We start from the raw sequence: 19,462 nt of genomic DNA on the forward strand, positions 1-19,462 counted from the left end.
CCTACAGGTGGAGGTGCATCAGAGGAGACACAGATCCACACACAAAACTAAGGAGAAACAAATAGCAGGAGTGGATGACTTTATTAGAGTATCTTATTAAGTATCACAGAATCTGTCTTTGTTAAATGAGGTTAACACCAGGCCTGTAGCACTCTACATGGTAGTTTCTGTCACAGGATGTCACTCGAATAGACTCTGTGGATCCCTGAAAAAAAAGAGATAACAAAGCACTCAGAGTGCTTCTTTGTGAAATCATTTGCTGTGAATTGAATTATCAAATATTTTGCATAGTTTCTGTGAAGCTCACTTCTGTTGGGAGTATCGGCAACCTGCAGGCAGCACAGTGGGGAGCCTGGACCCTGAAACCGAGAAGAAGTTTCAGTGAAAGTTCACAGAGGTTAAAACATGAAGTCAACAAAGGTGTGAGTTTTCTCCTGTTCAGCCTGTCTGGCAGGGTTTCCCCCTTTGCTCTTGAAAAGGACTATTGTTGCTACATAAAACACCCACCTGTGGTAGTCGCTGACACAGTAGATCCTGCGGTGTGAGTCGACAGCGAAAGGCTGATCCTCCAGGCTCTGTCTGCAGACGACACAGCGAAAGCAGGATGGGTGGTAGGGTTTCCCACGAGCCTGCAGGATCTGATCATCCAATGTAATGTCAGTTTCTTGCATGTGACACCACACATATACTCACAGTGCTTAGAAAAAGTATTTGACCCCTTCCTGGTTTCTTAATTTTCTTTGCACATTTGTCACATTTACATGTTTCAGATCATCGAACAAATTCTAATATTAGCCAAAGATAACCTGAGTAAAACATTTCTATGTGTGTGCCTGTGTGTGCCTGAGTGTAAAAAAATTAAATGAACTTAGTTTTCCCAAATAAATGTTGTCAAATGTAGGGCAGGCAAGGTTGAACAGCTTTTAATCCGTTAATAAATGAAAAGGTAATTTAAAAACTGCATATTTATTTGGTGTATCGTTTTCTAATATTAAAATGTATTTGATGATCTGAAACATGTGTGCGTGACAAATATAGAAAAAAAACCTAAGATCAGGAAGGGGGGAAATGCTTTTTCACAGTACTGTTTAAGTAAATAAATTAATAGTTACCACATCTGTGATTAAAAAGCCACAGCTGTTACACACTTCAGGGGATGGATGAATTCCAGAGAACTGCAGAAAATACCACGAGTACCAGGAAAACACCACCACCCAAATAGATTAGGCAATAAAGTTAATCTGTCATTTTACAACCTATTAAAAGAACATACTTACCAAAAAGTCATCCTCACAGTATATCATCCCTGACACTGTGTAGAAAGGCTTGCCACTGAGCGTTTTACCTGAAAACATGCAAAAGCTTAAATATGTAGACCGTTATACATCACACTGTACTATCAGAGAAGCATTCACACGAGGAGAGCTCACTGCAAACGCTGCAGATGAAGCACGCGCTGTGGAATAAACGTCCCATCGCCTGACACGCTCGACCTGCTCTGTAGACAGCTTGATTGCATCTCGTACAAGTTCCTGAATAAACATGAAGAATAAATGGAACAACTGGCAGCACGTCTGAATAATAAAAGGCTAATCCGCCAAAAAAAGGTGAATATTAAGTCTTTTCCATTCTTACCAAAGTAAACACTGTCACTGTAACTGGGATTCATCTCAGCACCAGTTTGCCCACTGCTCTGAGTCTGCAGCACGGCTGTCTGGAGGTCTAATTTTATGTGCAGTGCAGACAGCTGTAAGAGGAGCTGCTCGTTGGGTTTATGAGAATTTGCTCTCTGCCTTTGCTCTCTGAAGGGCAAAATCTTAAGAAATTACTCCTCCGAGGCGGCTGAAAAACTTTAGACAGAAAGTAGTTTTGTGTGAACGAAAACACAAATAAACGAGTAAAAGTACTTCAATTTTGTACTTATACAGTATTTATCTAAATATTTAGAAACTGGAAAAAATACAAATATCTTCAGAAACAACTTCAGAGCTCAACTTTTAAGTGAATCCAAAAGAATAAAGTACTACAGTACATGCCTGAGTCTTATATTTTGGCAGCCTAAATGTGCATTTTTAAATATTGAGGAGGAGCAGTGAAGCCTTTTCTGGGATCATCTGTCTTGTGATACTGCCCTCATGTGGAAGCCTTAGGACCTTCCTCTCATAAGTCGGTCACTAAAACCAGACACGCCCAAAGAGCCAGAAATACCTGCACCAGGTAAACACCGACTGGTTGTAACTGAACAATAGAGATCTGTTTGTTTGTTTTTTAAGTGGCTCTTTACACTTATTAACCTTTAATATTTGGTCCTTAATCCTCCTCTTTTATTTTAAAGTCTTTAATCTTTCCAATTGACAATGACAGCTTGTTATTATATTGTAAGTGTATTACAGCAGGTCATTTAAAGTTGCTTGCGTGTCTCCATTAGCTTCCACGCAGAGAGGATAAAGAACAGAAACTCATGCAGCTCGTGTTTTGGATCTACGGTTACAGTTGGAGCAGGGGAGGGATGGAGGGAGGGGGCGTCTGACAGCTGCTGATTCCTCACTGAGGTCCTCTTGTGAAGCTGTCTGCTTCCATCACAACGCCCACTCTCCTAGCTGTCAGACTGGTTCACCAAAAAACTTGCATGTCGTTTGTATGTTGGTTGCGCGCGCGTGTGTGTACTGTTTTTTTTTTAAACTTTGTGTAATCCAGTGTGTTGTCATGATGTAGAGGTTTGGGTTCATATACGTCAAAAATGCCTGAAGGTTGAATTCAGGCATTTTGACTCAAATAGCAGTACCTGGATGTGTGTTTGTGAGCTGTCTAGCCCTCAGGTATGTTTCTGTGCAGGAATGTCTGCGTCACGAGGCGTGTGGAGGCAGGAGGCAGTCTCTGCAACTGCGGGAGTGCTGTGCAGAAGCTGTCTTACGCACAGTTAATCACATTTCCATCTCCATTTTACAAAATGGAAATTCCAGCTGACCAGGAACAACCTGATTTATGCCTGTTTTGCTTCTCACTAATATTCCTTCTGAAGCTTTAATATTTCTAATCATTCAGACTACTTCCGTCTATCAGTATATTTATCAGCTATGATGCAACGAGGTTTGCTTATGCTCTGGGCTCTGCTTCCACACCCTTCGTCTGCCACATTTTGGGGGGTTACACAGCACGATGCCAACAATCTTTGGCATGTTTGGCTGCTTATAAATAGGGCGCTCATTGTCCCACACAGTGCAAGGGAAGTCAGAAGAGGACCCGCGTCTTAATCTAAGAGTCCGGACTGCGTGCGCTATCGCTGCAGTGTTCCTGCTTAAAGGCACAGCGGCAGGGCCTGCTCTTCCTGTCAAGTTTGGACAGGTACTCTACCTGCGGTCCACGCCCTCTTCTGTGCCGCTGCGCGCAAGTGTTCGTGAGCAGGAAGTGGCTGTCAGCGACGCTGCTGCTGTTGTTGTAACGTTTGGAAATGCAGCTGTAAGCTGTATCTGAAAGAGAGGCGGCGATTTTAGATTATCTTTTTAACTTACAAAAACAATCATTTAAAATTATTTTGCTTTTATTTATTTTTATTATTTTTTTTGAGGACATGCGGCTCTGCAGGACCTGCGCTCTCCTGGCGCTTCTGTTTCTGGCAGTCTTGGATTCGTCAGGTGAGGGGAAAAAACGACCTCATTCAGTATTTTGTGTTGTTTGTTGAATCTACGTGCATCTTCAAAACAAAACACGAAACGTCCTCGTGTCAAAAGCGTGGCTTCTTTTCGCGTTCGTGCGCCAAATGGGTCAAAAACACAGCTGAGAGGAGCGCGCGCTGAGCTGCTGTAAAGATGCACTCAAGCGAAGCTGTGCTTAAAGCTCCGTGTCAATAAATGATAGGATAATAACGAGCATTAAAGGCAGCTCAGACATGACTGAGGCTGGAGCGCGTTTCCACTCATAGCTCCCACTTCCAGACCTCCATTTTCAAAAAGGTTTATGAGGCATTTATGGAGCTTCCTGGAGGCATGAATTCATCACGACTTCATTAATGATTGACCAACAATCTGTTGCTCGTTTTTTTGTTTTTAAATAATCGTTTTATGCTAGATGTAAACTTCCCGGTTTTGTGGGTTGAAATCATCATCAGCAAGTTTAACTTTAAAAAAGGGTTTTTATCATATTTATAAAATGACTTCTAAATAACTTTGGACGGTGTGACGTTCTCAACACACCCACTGTTTACGGTTGCAAGAAGCCCTTTGTGGACTAGTTGTTACAGGTTCAGGTTAAAGAAGGACTTTATTTTGCTTTAGCTTGAGAGAGAGGAAGAGGTAACATTATGCTCACTGCTTTGAGAGTGAGGATTAATTAAATATATTTATTTTGTCGCTTGTTTTGGTTTTAAATCCTAGATTGTATGTTTAGTATTAGGTTTCTTGATATTTTTAGCAGATATGGTCCAGGCAGGGATTATTATGTGATTGCACATGTGAGGGTTTCACCTCATTCAGAGTAGGAGGGTATGTGAGTAAATGTGGAATTTCTTGAATTCCATTCATAGAACTGATGTGAAATAAGGATAAATCAGGAAGTAGGTCAATCCGCATTTCGCAGAGTTTGGTGAAAGTAAATAACAGGCAGAAAATAAAGAAGTTAAGAGAAGAGTTCTGATATTTGCAGAGGATGGGAAGCAGGGCAGTAAGTTTGTAACTGTAGGAATAAGTGTGCTTTGTAATATATGAGGGTGTGTGAACTTCCCTGATTATTTGCATACGTTACAAAATATTCACATGGAGTGTGTTACTTGTACACCTTCCTATTCATACTCTTATCTAATCAACCAGCTAGTCATGTAGCTGCACCTCAGTGTAGGTCATGAGCTGCAGTTAACTTTAAACATCAGAATGGGGAAAACATTTATAATGAGAGAGTATTGTTGGTGCCTAACGAGCTGGTTTGAGTCCATCTGGGCTCACTGATCTCCAGGGGCTTTCAGCACCACAGTCTCCAGATTTTACTCTTTACATGGCTGATGGTAAGGTCACTATTTGGCATCAGCAGCGTGAATTCAGTGACCCAGCCTGCCTTTAGTCACCAGTCCGGGCTGGTGATGTGGGGATGGTGTTTTTGATGCACTTTGATCATTTATGGTATTTTTGCCAACTGTGTTCATACCAGAATGGCTGCTGGTTACAATATTCCAGTAGCTGCTTGCATCATGTTAACACACCAAGTCACCAACAAAAAGTAGCTTCTGAGCACGATCATGAAAGCAGTCATGATGAAGTGGCATCCTCAGTCACCAGATCTAATTCCAGCAGAGTAGAGTAACCTCTGGGATAGACTAGCATGAACGTGCAGGCAAAGAATGTGCCAAAATTATGCAATGTTGACGTCAGGAACTGTAGAAATGGCACAGAAGTTTGTGGAAACAGGATGATTAAATAGAAAAGACCACCAAAAACAACACCTGTAACCACATCTGGTTTAAAAGCCTTGCTACTGTGGAGAAAAACTGCTTCTCCCAGAGTTAGAAAAACATTCTCAGGAGAAAACAACGGGAGAGTCACCTCATTATGCTTTTTAAAACTGGTTCACCCTCTCTTTACTCACTAGGTGACTCACGTTTATCGAAATTCAGTTAATTTGCGCTTGTCTGCTACTTCAGTGCATGGGAATAGGTGTGCCTGGAGCTGCTGTGTTTGCTCAGGCATGAACAGAAAAATCAGCTGGACTGTTTAAGGATGTGTTTGTTTCTTTTATATATCATTAAGACCACAAGTATTTGGTCACAGGTATAAAAAATAAACTAATCTGACTGTGGCTTTTTAGGTAAAAATACATGCTCTGGTGGACATGAATGTGTACATTTTATGGGATCTTATCTTTCAGGGTGAACCAAAGTGACTAAAGTCTGATATAATTATCCCTGTAGAGCTATGCATTTGTTGATCTTCTCTTAAGATTAGTTTACAGCATATTCACATTATTGGATCTGATTTCCAGAATCCCAGCAGGAGGTCGTTCGACCAGACAAAGGCTTGAATGTGACAGTGTCCACCGAGCAGCCAAAATGTTTTGTGTGCATCGTCAGCAAGGTGAACAGCACACCGCTTCCCTGCCACTCCTCTCTCTCTCTGGTACCTGAAGTTGAGACCACACTGCAGTTTTCCTGCCCCCAGCCTGTCGAGCAGGCTTACACTGTGACGATTGCTCACTCCATCGGTGAGTTTACTCACGTTCAGCTTCGATCAGACCTCGTTTAAAGCGTTTTATCCCTTTGAAGGCAAATGTAGAGTAAGTATTCATTTGGTCTAATCATAGCTTCAAGGATAGATAATTCGTTGATGTAAAAAAAACCCACTGTGCAGGAGCCTCTACTTTCACAGCTTTTTCCTACCCTGACATTTTATTGCATTGAGACTTTCCATTATTATTTTTTATTTTTTTAAATTTTCTAATTAATCCTCAGAAAACAATTTCTTTTCCCCCAGTCAAGTCAATTGGTGGTTATTTCTATTGTGATAGAAGCTCAAAGCTCGTATGCAAATCCACTTAGATATAGCAGTGGCATCTTCGGGTTTTCATTTACTAATTTTTCTAAAGACATTTTCAGTGTTATGCAGATTAAGCATAATTAAGGTGTGAGTACCTTTTTTTTTTTTTTTTTTTTTTTAACCCATCTGTGCATCTTTTCTTGTCTTCGACTGAAATCCAGAATGCACTGAAAATGCCTGCAGCCCACCAACTCTGCAAACTCAACCATCCATCCTGACTAACTTTGCCAGAATCTTCACCTGGGATCTGAATGCAGCTCAGGACACAGTCGTGCGCCTGAGCATCATCGAAGGAGGGCTGACGGACACATCACAGCCATGCTCAGATGGACATCAGTTCTCTGTGTCCACATCCATAGCCAGCAGCAAGGCCCAGACTCAATACTGTCGAGGCGGTTCTGTGAAAAGTTTGTATCTGATCAATCCAGCTGTCGTGTCTCTGCAAGTGAAACCAAAGGCTCAGGTGGTCAGTGAGCTGTTTCAGACCTCCGTCACACAACTGAGTAAGAACTGTTTGCTAAATATAGACTCTCTTTTAATTAGAAGCTCCACAGGATTAATGCTGGGTTTAACTGGAGCTGCACCACCTGTTAAGTAACCCAATTATAGCTTAAAACTTTTAAAATGAGTCACCAAAAATCAGTCAGATTTTAAAAAATGATTTAACTGTGTGCATTTGCTCTAAATATTTACTATTTCCTATTTGCATTCAGTCTTTCATAGAAATGGGTTTCTTGCTACTTGCAGATGATTTGTGTGAACAAAGAAGATAAAGCCTGTAATTTGCCATTTGTGGGTCTGAAGATATTAGATTATAGTGGGGTTTAATGGTGCTGGTAGACAGAGCCAAGCTGGCCAGTGGTGGCAACACACTTCATAGTTTTTCCATCCATCACTAAAGGCAAAAGTGAGTAATTTAATTAAAGCTTTAATGGTGGACTCTATTACAAGGACCCTGTGAAGGGATTGGCTAACAGCTGGTGCAACTCAACCCTGGCCTCTGTCTCACTCTGCGTTTCACTCTGTTTAGAAACTGAGGTCATAAGCGTTGATTCCAGCACGACCATGGTCCTCAGCCGGGACCCGAAGGAATCGGTTTGTGAAGTGTGCACCGCTGAAGGCCCCACTCTCACCTGCAGCACGGAAAAGACGCTGAACAATGTTGAGAAACTGTCAGTGGTGTTCAGCTGCCCGAAACCACAAGACGGGTTCAATGTGAAGATAAAAAAGACAATAGGTGAGAGCTGCTGGAGCTGTGACAAATAAATTAATATACTAATAAAGGTTAAAAAATCAAGCCAATCAGTTGCTTTCCAAAAGGTATTGCATGGTGGATCAACATTTGTTCTCTTAATAATTCTATCGATGTTGACAACATCTCCAACACCACTGGCTGAAATCCAGCCCCGAGCCATGACAGAGCCTCCGCCGTGTTTTACAGATGGCTGTAGATGCTCACTGTTGTACCTCCCTCATGACCTCCTCCGTACATATTGACAGCGATTTAAACTAAAATTTTCAAATCTGGATTCATCACTCCGTAAGACCTACAATGATTGTCAATCAAGTGCTTGTGTAATTTGTTATTCCTCAGCCTTTTATCCCTGTATCGCTGCTTTAAGAATGGCTTCTTGATAGCTACTCTTCCACTGAGGCCATTTCTGAACAGTAGACGGATCAACCGGAGAGCCAGATCTCTCAAATCTTGTTTCAGGTCTTTGCTGGACATGACCTTCAGATACTATTCATCCACTGTAGTTTTTTGTTTGTTTGTTTGATTGGGGTTTTTTTTAGACCTTCCACTTCCACTTATTTTATCCCAAGTTACCCAGTTTCCTCACATTTCTTTAGAACACACTGTGCAGCATGCTGCCAAGTTTTTGACTAATAGCACTTTAGGAATCAGCTTGTTGCAAAAATACTACTTTTGCGCATTTATCTATAATGTTTTTTCTGCATGTATTTCTACATTTACTTTGGCATCGCTCTCATTGATGGAAAACTTCACATTTCATCCTCCTCAGCCATCACGTGAAATTAAAATATTTCCTAATTTCTTCATCCAGAATGCACCAAGACTTCCTGCAAACCTTCTACAGCAGAAATTGTTCCCGACCAACTTAATGCCTTCAAAAGATCCTTGACGTGGGACATCAGTGTCCCAGAGAGTACTGTATTAACGCTGGACTTTCCTGGTGGTGGTTTGAAGGAGATTTCTGCAGGGGTGACCTGCCCAGATGTCTATCAGTACTCAGTGAGTACAATTAAACGCAGTGGCGAAATTCAAAGTAACAAGTACTGCAAAGGCGGAACAGTGTCTGATCTGAATCTGCTTGGAGCAACGACTGTGACTATTGAAGTGCCCAAAGGAGAAAAACTGGAGTCGGCAGCATTTAATGTCAAAGCAACAGAGAGAGGCAAGTTTGAACACTTTCTAGAACCTGTAGAGGAAGATGTTTTATTCATTTTACATAAAGAAAAAACATCATAGCACATATTTATGGAGACATATCCTTAACAATGGCTGATAAATCCTTTAAAATGGTAATGATTCAATCATGGCCTCTTTATACAGTTGCAGCTAAGGACCTATAACTCAAATGTAGTTACTTTAATCTGTATATATTTGACTTGGACATTGATTAATAGGGAAAGCAAAGCTAAGCTTTGTTTCTTGTCCCCAGCCAAATGTTAAAAAGTTATACTAAAATAAATTATATGCTATACCTGATTAAATTTTGTGTGAAAACAAATAAATAAATAATAAGTAGAATGTTAATTATGTTTTTATGAAAAATCAACTATAAATATATTTATGTCTCCCTTCTTAATTGAACCACAAATAGCATAATATTAGTTTTCTATTTTATTTCGTTAAAGGTCTGCTGAGGCTGTTGGAAATGTTTCGTTTTATAAGAATATTTGACCAGCAGTGTTTTCTTGAACTGATTTGACTTAAAGGTGTTAATGATGTAAAGTTGTGATTAGGAGTTTTCATGCACTCCAACACACTTCTACCAATTCTGCCATGAACAGTGGTCAGATATCCAGACAGATTTGTGCCAGAAGCTTATTGATGGAAACCAAAAGCATCTGGTTTAGGTTAAAGATGAAAGGAGTAATTTAACCAAATATTAGTGGGAGTGTATGTATACATTTGATCTTATAAGTATACTTTTGACCCTGTGTGGATGAGAGAAAATCCAAAATAAATTCAAACTTGTGCACCCAATTCTTCTTTTTTAAAGTAATTAAAGATGTATGTTGTCCAATTATTCCACCCTAGAAAAGGAACTGTTCCAAGAAATCATTAAAACCCCAAATTGCCAGTGCATTTATGCTCATGAGAGCATATAAACTCAACTATAAACCACCCGTAAATTATTTCATGTCTGTCTAATATGAATATTTCATCAGACTAGTATAGAGCTGAATTCTCTTCAGCTGGATCAGCATCTCACCATCTTGTGCACCTTTTGTTTTTAGCTAGCAGAATGATGTCTGTGGCCTCTGAAATCAAGAAAACCAAAATTATCATCACGAAGGTGAATCAAGAGCTCCACTGCAACGTGTGTCAGATGGCGCCTTACCAGAAATGCTACCCTGAAACCCTAGCACTGTTTGCTCCTTGCAACGTCTCAGTAGAGTTTACCTGCCCTCGACCTCAAGATGTCTTCAGTGTGGAGGTCAACAGAGAAATTGGTATGTAGAGTTAAAATATGTGAAGTCAGGTCTTAAGGTCTAATTTGTCTAAGACTGTAAATTTGTGCAATCCATCAGTTTAGCTTTGTTTTCTTTAACATCTCCTATCTAAAAGGACACTTTCTCATGATTGGCCAGCTTGGGGAAGCCTCCATGGGGGTATCATCTAGTTTTCATGAGATGCCTAAGGAGCATTCTGCACCTGTAAATGACCATGTGAACAAAATACATGATGAGCTGATTAGCTTATTAGCTTTTCTGAAACATAGTGCTGGAAACATTCCTAACAGATTTAGTCCCAAAATTGATGTGTCATAGTTGATTTGTGTGATAACATCACACAGTTGCTGCATATTTCTGCATTCGTTTTAACTGAAGCTGGTCATTTTTATCTGACCTCTGGCACCGAAAAGACATTGATACTCACCGTATATTATCTGTTTTTCGATGGTTTTGTGGGAAAATCCCAGCAGATTAGCAGTTTCGAAAATATTCAGACCAGCCTATCTGACACAAAAATAATACCACATTCAAAGCCACTTAAATTACCTTTCCTCCCCATTCTGTTCAGTTTGAACTTCAGCAAGTCGTTTTGATCATCGTTTAGGTCTACTTGCCCAAATTCATTGAGTTGCTGCCATGTGATTGACTTATTAGATATTTGCATTAAAGAGCAGTTGTAGGTGTATCTAATGAAGTGGCCTAGAAATGTACATGACAGAAAGTAAATGCATGTTTAAATTTTTAAAGCGGTCATAAGCTGATTAGACATAATTTACACATGAAGAGGTGCTAAAGCTAACAGTGATTGCAGGTAAAGACAAAGCTGAAGGTTTAAAAAAAATTAATGCAAGTGGACTTTGTTGCAAGAGCTTGGTTCGCATTGGCGGTGTTGTGCCAAAAAGTGATTGCCTGCCAAAAACTGATTTCCAATGTTTCCGTGTATTTTTTATGTGTAATACCTTTATGTATGTTGGTAAATAGACTTCGGTGAACAGCGTTTACAAAGGGGTTATATATAGAATTAAAAGATTATCTGTTTTTTCAAGTATCTTTATAACTCTGTGTTATTGTACTCACATTATAACCAATCCGGTCCTTTTTCCCCACTTACAATATTTTTACAGAACTATTGTAATATTTGCTGCCATTTCTGATGTCTTACTCTTACAAAAGACATTTTTAATGTTAATGAGATTTTTTTTAACTGCATAAATAAAGGTTCTATAAAAGTTGCTGCCAAAAACTGATTGCGGCTTCTACCTTGTTACACGAATGTTGTTTGTGGCTCAATATGACTTTGTGTCATCCATGAGTGATGCATTTGACATATGTTTCATATATTATAGGCCAACAAGTTACTTATAGCAGTTTAAATACGAGCAATCAGTTTTTGGCAAATACCGGAAATCAGTTTTTGGCAGACAATCACTTTTTGGCACAACACCGGCAATAAGTCAGACTCGTTCCCGGTGGGTGATGGGCTCCGCCAGGGCTGCCCTTTGTCTCCGGTTCTGTTCATAATTTTTATGGACAGGATTTCTAGGCGCAGCCAAGTGGCGGAGGGCTTTCGCTTTGGTGGCCTCAGAATCTCATCTCTGATTTTTGCGGATGATGTGGTTCTGTTGGCTTCATCGGGTGAGGGCCTCCAGCTCGCACTGGAACGGTTCGCAGCCGAGTGTGAAGCAGCGGGAATGAGGATCAGCACCTCCAAATCTGAGGCCATGGTTCTCAGCCGGAAAAGGGTGGAGTACCCACTCCGGGTCGGGGATGAGTTCCTGCCCCAAGTGGAGGAGTTCAAGTATCTCGGGGTCTTGTTCGCGAGTGATGGGAGAAGGGAGCCGGAGATCGACAGACGGATTGGGGCTGCAGCTGCAGTGATGCGGACGCTGTACCGGTCCGTCGTGGTGAAGAGGGAGCTGAGTGTAAAAGCGAAGCTCTCAATTTACCGGTCGATCTACGTCCCTACCCTCACCTATGGCCACGAGCTGTGGGTAGTGACCGAAAGAACGAGATCGCGGATACAAGCGGCAGAAATGAGCTTCCTCCGAAGGGTGGCTGGCCTCTCCCTTAGAGATAGGGTGAGAAGTTCGGCCATCCAGGAGGGGCTCAGAGTAGAGCAGCTGCTGCTCCGCATCGAAAGAAGCCAGCTGAGGTGGTTCGGGCATCTGACAAGGATGCCCCCTGGGCGCCTCCTGGGTGAGGTGTTCCGGGCATGTCCCACCAGGAGGAGGCCCCGGGGCAGACCCAGGACACGCTGGAGAGATTATATCTCTCGGCTGGCCTGGGAACGCCTTGGTGTTCCCCCGGATAAGCTGGAGGAGGTGGCTGGGGAGAGGGAGGTCTGGGCCTCTTTGCTTAGGCTGCTGCCCCCGCGACCCGGCCTCGGATAAAGCGGATGAAGATGGATGGATGGACTTTGTGCTATGACTGACATATGTCGCATTAGACATTTAAACATTGCTGTGTGCTTATCAGAATAGAACTAGTGTACAATGGAAATGGTAAAGACTGGGAGCGTGTAGTAGAATCAACTTAACCTCCAGAGCCTGAGATACCTGGAGAAAGGTTGGAGAGTGAGGGGGAAAAGCCATTGGAAACTCACCATCTCTTTTGTTTTATCTGTATCTGGACAGACGGCCCGTTCTCTGGTGACCCGGTTCAGGCCGAGTCCTCGGTGCTCCCAGAGTTCAACCGGACCTTCAAGTGGGACTTGAAAACTAATTTCACTCACACATTCCAACTGGACTTCCCAGAACAGGGACTGAGACAGATTTCCAGTGAGGAGACATGCCCGGATGAGCACAAGTACTCTTTTATTATCTATTTACGCGGGCAGGCAAATATTGGTACCTTCTGCAGAGGAGGATCTGTGACCACCATCCAGGGTCGCTACAAGGGCCGCGTGTCTCTAAAGGTGCCGGCGAATGCAAAGATGGATCCTTTTGAATTCAAACTCAGTGGCGGGCCTGAGACAAACAGTGAGTCATTTTATATCTACAAAAAAAACCTCAGACAAGACAGAGCACAATAAATCATTGAGTAGAGAACTTATAATGAAGCACTTTTTAGAAACATTACCATAGTTAATAGTCTCATATTGCCACTTGTAAAATGTTATGTTTTCCATGAAAATCTGGGCTTTTATTTATTAAATGGATTGCTTTTATTTTTTTTGTTTATAGATTAATTCATATAGGGCAGCACAGAGTAGACAAAAAAATGCAGCATGGTCTGGGATGAATCCAAAATACTGGTGCAAGGCCTTAAGCATTCAGGTTGCCTGTTCTACCAGGTGAATCACAGGAGTGTCCAAATAACTTGCAAAGCAATGGGGGATTTATAACACTGACCTGGTGTTGTATAGAGATTTGTTTTAGTTCAGGTGTCAGTTGCTCGCTGTTTTACTTCACAACCATAAAGAATTGTTTAATCATAAAGAATGCATAACTACAACAGCAAAAATTAATGAAAAGGTTAGAATTAATGTTTTGAGTTTTTGTGTTCTAAAATTTTATGAAATATTATGAAATCTTGATTTTTCTAACTTCAGTGTCCGCTGCTTTTTTTTTTCTTTTTTTTTTTTTTTACTCTTAGTGATCGCGATAGTGGGGGTCAACCTACCACGAGGTGTATCGGACACAACACTCGTGACAGCTAACTTTCCTCGAGACTTCCCTGACAACATGCAGATGCAGTGGAGCTTCACGGTGCCCGGGATGCACAACTACACCGTGCTCTTTGATCACGTCACACCCCCCGAGTGCCTCAACAATGGAGAGGTGACGGTGGAGTATCAGGCAGGGGCCAAGACGGTAACCAAAGCTCTAAAGGATCCTCAGCCAGAGCATCAACAGGGCAACTTCAACATGGTGCTGACAAATTGTCAAACCAACACGACGCTGCCAGGTCTCACGCTGAACTACAGGGTCTCTGTGGTGAGGAGCGGCCGTCCAGGTACAGTGTTAAAACATAAACAGCTGGGACTTGCACACAGTTTTGTTTTTCTAAACATCAAGCTATTTTATGTGTCTATCACACTACTGTCATTTCCTTTAACTATGGTAGATATTGTAATGTAATTATTTATGTTTTTTGATGATTTTATGGAATTTGCATGGGCAAAAATTCCATTTATTTAAACTTAAGTTCATTACATTGTGCAAGTATCATGTTAACACCAAAATATAGATAAAATGGAGACTGTGTAACACTTTTATCAACAACCCATTACAGTGAAGTCATAGTAGAAAGGGTCCGAATCTAAACAGGCATTTTGTTTGCACACTGAATGTTTTCATTGTGAATTTGGGAACAAAATTCTTCAGCAAATCTGCAGCCTGTTCAGGTTTACACAGGTAGTGCAGTGTAGTCCTTCACGATGGTACATTCATATGTGTCATCAAAAGATGACATGAGATGAGCGCAAACAAGTCTGGAGACAATGTGGCAAAATGTTACGATGCCTATGAGGATGTGAAGAGAACAAATTTTAGTGTCCATTTGATAGACGCCTCACAGCAAGGAGGTTTTGAATCCGCCGGTCAGCTGAGCACTTTCTGTGTGGTTCTCTCTGGGCACTCCAGCCTCCAAAGGCATGTGTCCTAGGTGAATTAGTGATTCTAAATTGGTGTGAATGCGAGAGTGAATGGTTGTCTCCATGTTAGCCATATAGACTGCTACCCTGTCCAAGATGTAGCCCATATCTGACCTTATGACAGCTCTGATGAGCTCCAACTCCTGCTGTGACCACAGATAAGCCAAAGAAAAATAGATGAAGTATGGTGTCTCTGCTTTGTCATGTCCCACATTATTTTCACATCTAGATGGGGAAAAATTATTTTTTTTCATGTTTTGTTTTTATTTATTTGTATTTATTTGTATTGGATATATTACCTTTATCTTTATCTATATGTATTATTTTTATTTGCATTTTAGTTTTGTGCACCGTGGATCTAACCAAAGACCCGGGAGTGTCCCTGCAGATTGAGAATCTAAATTCTGCCTCCTACTGTGAGATCAGCATCAACTCTGAGGTTAAAGAGAAGATAAATGTGACTGCGGGATCAATAGCCAAACTGTCCTTCCTCGACTGCCCAAATGACGACATACGCCTGACTGCCAAAAAAGTTATTGGTGAGAGTTCTCATTCCTGAAATCTGTTTTCTTATACATGACAGTAGATCTATCTCTGTTTCCTGGGTATAGAAAAGATTAAATCTAAGTTAAATAGTCAATTTAAAGTCTAAAAGGATAGACTGATATTTTGAGAAAAATGTTTATTAGCTTTATTTCTGAGACTTCAAAGAAAAGCTCATCAAGAGTCCTTCTGTTGGTTTAAATAAGAACTTTTGCAACAACAACAAAAAAGTTTACTATTTAAGTTGTGCTTTATTTGGAAACTTAATATCATGGATCTCACTTCATGCTTTTGGATGACAGACTGCAAGAACACAGAGTCGTGCCCGGTGACTACACTTTCTGTGTCCACAATGGAGCCTTGCCTGCCAATGCCCCTCAACAGCTTCACCTGGCACCTCAACATCCCCGAAACCAAAACGTGGGACCTGGTGTCACCAAAAGGAAGTTTGCGGCAGTCCCTGCCCAGCCAGGAGTGTAAAGAGCCTTTTTCTCTGCACTTGGCAGAAGAAGAGGGTAGCAATTTTGTTGGAAATTTCTGCTTTGATGGCGTAATCCAAAAAATCCAAGTGCACGCCAACATCTCCATCACAGCTCCGGGACAGCAGTTAAGCAGGATGACGGGGTCTTTCCTCAATATCAGCGTCAGCGAGGAGATCACAGGTAAAATGTCAATATGTATTGTTGGGCTCCTGCCTGGGTTTTTTTTTTTTTTCTTTTTTACTAAAAACCCAGGCCCAGACATATTTACTCATTAATTGTATCAGTTATATTATTTAGAAGAAATGCTGATAACTGGTCATTATGATTTTTTTCCCCCGATAATGGCTTCATTTATTTGTTGTCTGACTGTTTTAAAACATTGCATTCGTGCTTGGTAAATATAATAGAAGCCAAATTCAACATTTAAAAGGACTCAAAAGTGAGAATGACCTGAATCATGAGCTAATCTGTAAAAAGTGACTAGTTTTATCATCCAGTATGTTCTGTAGTCTTCTGTTGTTTGAGTTTGGTTAAAGAAGTCATTTTAAAGAATTACCTTAAGACGAAGGAAATTTGAATCAATAATTAGTTAATGAACAAAATAATTTATTTGAGAGACTAAACAACAACATGCTGCAGTACGCGGCTATTGTACTTTAAAATTCCACGCAGAGGCAGTGTTGCACCACAGATGGGTTTTTATTTATTTATTTTCATTTATAAAACACCCAGGATTTAGACTTGATATGAATTCCTTCCCTCTTTCAGAGACCATTATTTACACGGTCAGTCCTGACACGATGTCTCCAACACTGCTGGCGACCCCCAACTGGCCTCAGGGTATGAAATCTTACCGCACCCTAAGCTGGATCGTCACGCTGCCCAACCAGTACAAAGCACAGCTCAATTTTAACGTCACACAGCCTCAATGTAAAGAGGGACACACAGGAATCGATGTGAGGACGATAGAGAACAGAGAGCTGAAACTAAGTATTTCAGAAAATGATCCGCTGGTGGTGGAACAGTTGGTGGGTGAAAGTTTCTATCTCAACATGTCCAACTGTGAACCAGAGACTCGTCAATTTAGTGCACTGACCACAATCAATCTGCAGAGGAAGCAGAGTAAGCAGTTATCACTGTTGCACATTCACATACACAAAACATCTTAGGGGCATAAATCTAATCAGTGTTTGCTTTGTTCCTCCACAGATTTCTTACCCATCGTCCTTGGGATATCAGGAGCTATTTTGTTTTTGCTTCTAGTGCTAGCTGTTGTATGCATTGTCACAAAGTGAGTACACCTGCAGCAAAACACTGGTAGCCTAAAAAATGCCTGAGACTAGGCTGTGTTAGTTAGAAAGAAATCTCTGTCTGTGTGTCTGGTTTTTTGTTTGTTTGTTTGTTTGTTTGTTTCTTTGGCTGCAAACTCCTTCTAGACCATCAGGAGTTGAGCAGCCAAACTTAGCATACAGGTACATCTTCGGCCGCTGAAGGTTCTTATCTACATCAGATTTTACACAGTTATCATGTTGCCTAGAAACCACCTTGCAAAATGGCTAAAAGTACTACTTTTTTTTTTTTTTGCAATTATGCAAAAAACACATCATAAAAGCATTATATCACTTTTACTTCATAACAGTAACATGTCATTTAAATCCACAAAAGCTGAATTATGCATGGCCATCCTGTTGCCTGGCAACCACCAAGCAATTGTCTAAAATGACCCTTTTTTTTTTTTTTTTTTTTTTTACATAAACCACATCCACTACCCCAATTTTTTTGTTCTACTTTTTCTCATTGTGATTACATTTATCAGTAACGATGTGCTTAATCTCAGAGTAGATACTGAGCCATACTTAAAATTACCTAGTTTTTCATCCTTTTTTATCTACTTTATATTTTCTTTATATATTTTTTAAAGTTGTTTTTGCCCAAATTGGAACACAAACCATTTTTAATACCAACTTTTATTTTTGCAGTCATGACATATTAGTGTAAAATAAATATGAACAATGTAGCTGCTGTAAGATAAACCATTGATTTGCTGTTTCTGCTGATATATACACACAGTTAAGTCCAAAGTATATGGACACATTTTATAATTTTGCCTCTGTGCAAAACCAGTGAATTTAAGTTTAAACAAACAAACAAAAAAATTTACAGACATTTTTATGCATAGTCTCTCATAGTGGCATTATTAGACCATAAACCTTTGGTTTGTCTTCATCTTTTCAAACAGGAAAAAGAAAAATCAAAAAAGGAACAGGGGATCGTCCATATACATGCCCAAAGGGAATATCTTCCGGCCATCTGACATGCACTTCACCAAAACCAGATCTGAAAATGAATCTCATGTCTATGACTCCATAGATGAAACGATGGTCTATGGCCATCTGCTGAGTAACTCCAGCCACGGCGAGGCGTTTCCAGACCAGTATAACGGCATTCAGACAGACACCTACCGCACTTTCACAGGCCCCGCTGATGGAGCGCTGCCTGTCATTAAAGAACCAGATCCACAGCCCGGGGACAAAATGTTTATGGATCCCTCTGAGACTTTCATACCATCCCGTCCACGTACTCCCATCAACCGACAGGACAGCCTCGGCTTCCAGGACCGCAGGATGATTGACAATGAGCTATACACATTCAAGACCACAGGGGACATAAACACCATCCGACTCTCTGCTGCTGATATGGAGCCCATACCGGATGACTATTTGTAGTGTGTCAGGACCACAGCCATCCAATGAACTGCTATTACAAAATCCTCCTTACAGCACCAAGTATCTGCCAAGGGGTACTCATGCACGTGTCTGTGCTGTGACTATACTCAGGGAGTCTGAGCTTATATGTCTAAGCGGTATTTGGTAGAACTCAGTCTGCTCTAGAGATCCAAGAGTGAAAGCAGTGAGCCCTGTTTTTAAAAGTCTGGAAAATAACGTCCCTGGGATACAAAGAGTGCATGTACAAAAGCTTTTCCTTTATGCTTGTGCAACGTTTCATAACATTGTGGTCTCACTAATGGCTCAGACATAAGGAACACATCTGGCTCGACCCATCGCAGCTCTAGACAAATGCAGTTAGTAGAGAAAAGCAAAAAGTGTACTTACTGCAGTGTTGAGGCAGCCATGAACCTCAGTGTGAAAGCACACGATTGGCTCATGTAGTTCCAACATGAGCTGTTGATTGGTTCTTTTTTTTTTTAGCTGCTTTATGTAATTGTCCCATAGCTTTTTATTAAGGATCCTTGATCCCAGAGATATGGCTCACAATCTTTTCATCTTACTCCCAGACAGAAAAAGCAGCAACTACTATTTCTTGAATGTTTGTTTGTTTTTGTTTTTTTTTTAAACTTGTTTAAAGTATGGAAAATGGAAAATTATCCGTTATTGTTGTTTGTAAATGTTTTTTATCTTGTTGACTAGTATTTTTTTTATTTTATTTTTTTAAGATTTGCCTTTTCTTAGCCTGTACATACCAGAATTGTTTTGTTTTTGTTTTGACTTGCAATAAATTGTCAGTGTATGATGGGGAAGCGGTGTAGCCTTACGTGACCTTACGGCCATCATTACCTCATCTGAAGTGATGTTTCATTTTCCCTCTTGTGCTTAAACATG

At 40.8% G+C, this 19,462-nt stretch overlaps 3 protein-coding genes across 4 annotated transcripts; 2 read left to right on the forward strand and 1 right to left on the reverse strand.

The window, feature by feature from the left end:
- Positions 1-65: 65 nt before the first annotated feature.
- On the reverse strand, positions 66-1,703 carry limd1b (LIM domains containing 1b). 2 transcript variants are annotated; one of them, XM_012918584.3, is made up of 7 exons: positions 1,636-1,703; positions 1,431-1,532; positions 1,278-1,345; positions 1,113-1,175; positions 508-638; positions 308-359; positions 66-205 (listed from the first exon to the last, which is right to left on the reverse strand). In XM_012918584.3, the coding sequence occupies exons 1-7, from the start codon at positions 1,667-1,669 to the stop codon at positions 122-124; spliced, it is 534 nt and encodes a 177-aa protein (XP_012774038.2). In that variant the 5' UTR covers positions 1,670-1,703; the 3' UTR covers positions 66-121. The 2 variants fall into 2 exon arrangements, with proteins under 2 accessions (XP_012774038.2, XP_076735442.1); XM_076879327.1 differs by lacking the exon at positions 1,431-1,532 and having other exon boundaries at positions 1,636-1,686.
- A 1,420-nt stretch (positions 1,704-3,123) lies between these two features.
- On the forward strand, positions 3,124-9,009 carry LOC143414783 (uncharacterized). The gene is made up of 5 exons (XM_076879617.1): positions 3,124-3,635; positions 5,968-6,186; positions 6,680-7,021; positions 7,549-7,755; positions 8,585-9,009. The coding sequence occupies exons 1-5, from the start codon at positions 3,572-3,574 to the stop codon at positions 9,007-9,009; spliced, it is 1,257 nt and encodes a 418-aa protein (XP_076735732.1). The 5' UTR covers positions 3,124-3,571.
- Positions 9,010-10,008: 999 nt separating this feature from the next.
- cdcp1b (CUB domain containing protein 1b) lies at positions 10,009-19,380 on the forward strand. Its single transcript, XM_004548992.5, has 8 exons — positions 10,009-10,220; positions 12,857-13,201; positions 13,818-14,177; positions 15,159-15,356; positions 15,663-16,022; positions 16,611-16,964; positions 17,052-17,133; positions 18,082-19,380. The coding sequence occupies exons 1-8, from the start codon at positions 10,013-10,015 to the stop codon at positions 18,566-18,568; spliced, it is 2,394 nt and encodes a 797-aa protein (XP_004549049.3). The 5' UTR covers positions 10,009-10,012; the 3' UTR covers positions 18,569-19,380.
- Positions 19,381-19,462: the final 82 nt, after the last annotated feature.

The sequence above is a fragment of the Maylandia zebra genome, linkage group LG22, assembly GCF_041146795.1.
Source record: "Maylandia zebra isolate NMK-2024a linkage group LG22, Mzebra_GT3a, whole genome shotgun sequence".
NCBI lineage: Eukaryota > Metazoa > Chordata > Actinopteri > Cichliformes > Cichlidae > Maylandia > Maylandia zebra.

Excerpts from the sequence above, each read along its gene's own strand:
- cdcp1b (XM_004548992.5), top strand. The coding sequence starts at position 10,013 with ATGATGTCTGTGGCCTCTGAAATCAAGAAAACCAAAATTATCATCACG. Across the intron at positions 15,357-15,662 it reads GACTGCCAAAAAAGTTATTG|ACTGCAAGAACACAGAGTCG; the intron begins GTGAGAGTTCTC and ends TTTGGATGACAG. Across the intron at positions 16,965-17,051 it reads CAATCTGCAGAGGAAGCAGA|ATTTCTTACCCATCGTCCTT; the intron begins GTAAGCAGTTAT and ends GTTCCTCCACAG.
- limd1b (XM_012918584.3), bottom strand. The coding sequence starts at position 1,669 with ATGAATCCCAGTTACAGTGACAGTGTTTACTTTG. Across the intron at positions 1,176-1,277 it reads ACTGTGAGGATGACTTTTTG|TTCTCTGGAATTCATCCATC; the intron begins GTAAGTATGTTC and ends TATTTTCTGCAG. Across the intron at positions 360-507 it reads TGTGTCAGCGACTACCACAG|GGTCCAGGCTCCCCACTGTG; the intron begins GTGGGTGTTTTA and ends TCTCGGTTTCAG.
- LOC143414783 (XM_076879617.1), top strand. The coding sequence starts at position 3,572 with ATGCGGCTCTGCAGGACCTGCGCTCTCCTGGCGCTTCTGTTTCTGGCA. Across the intron at positions 6,187-6,679 it reads GACGATTGCTCACTCCATCG|AATGCACTGAAAATGCCTGC; the intron begins GTGAGTTTACTC and ends ACTGAAATCCAG. Across the intron at positions 7,022-7,548 it reads GACCTCCGTCACACAACTGA|AAACTGAGGTCATAAGCGTT; the intron begins GTAAGAACTGTT and ends CACTCTGTTTAG.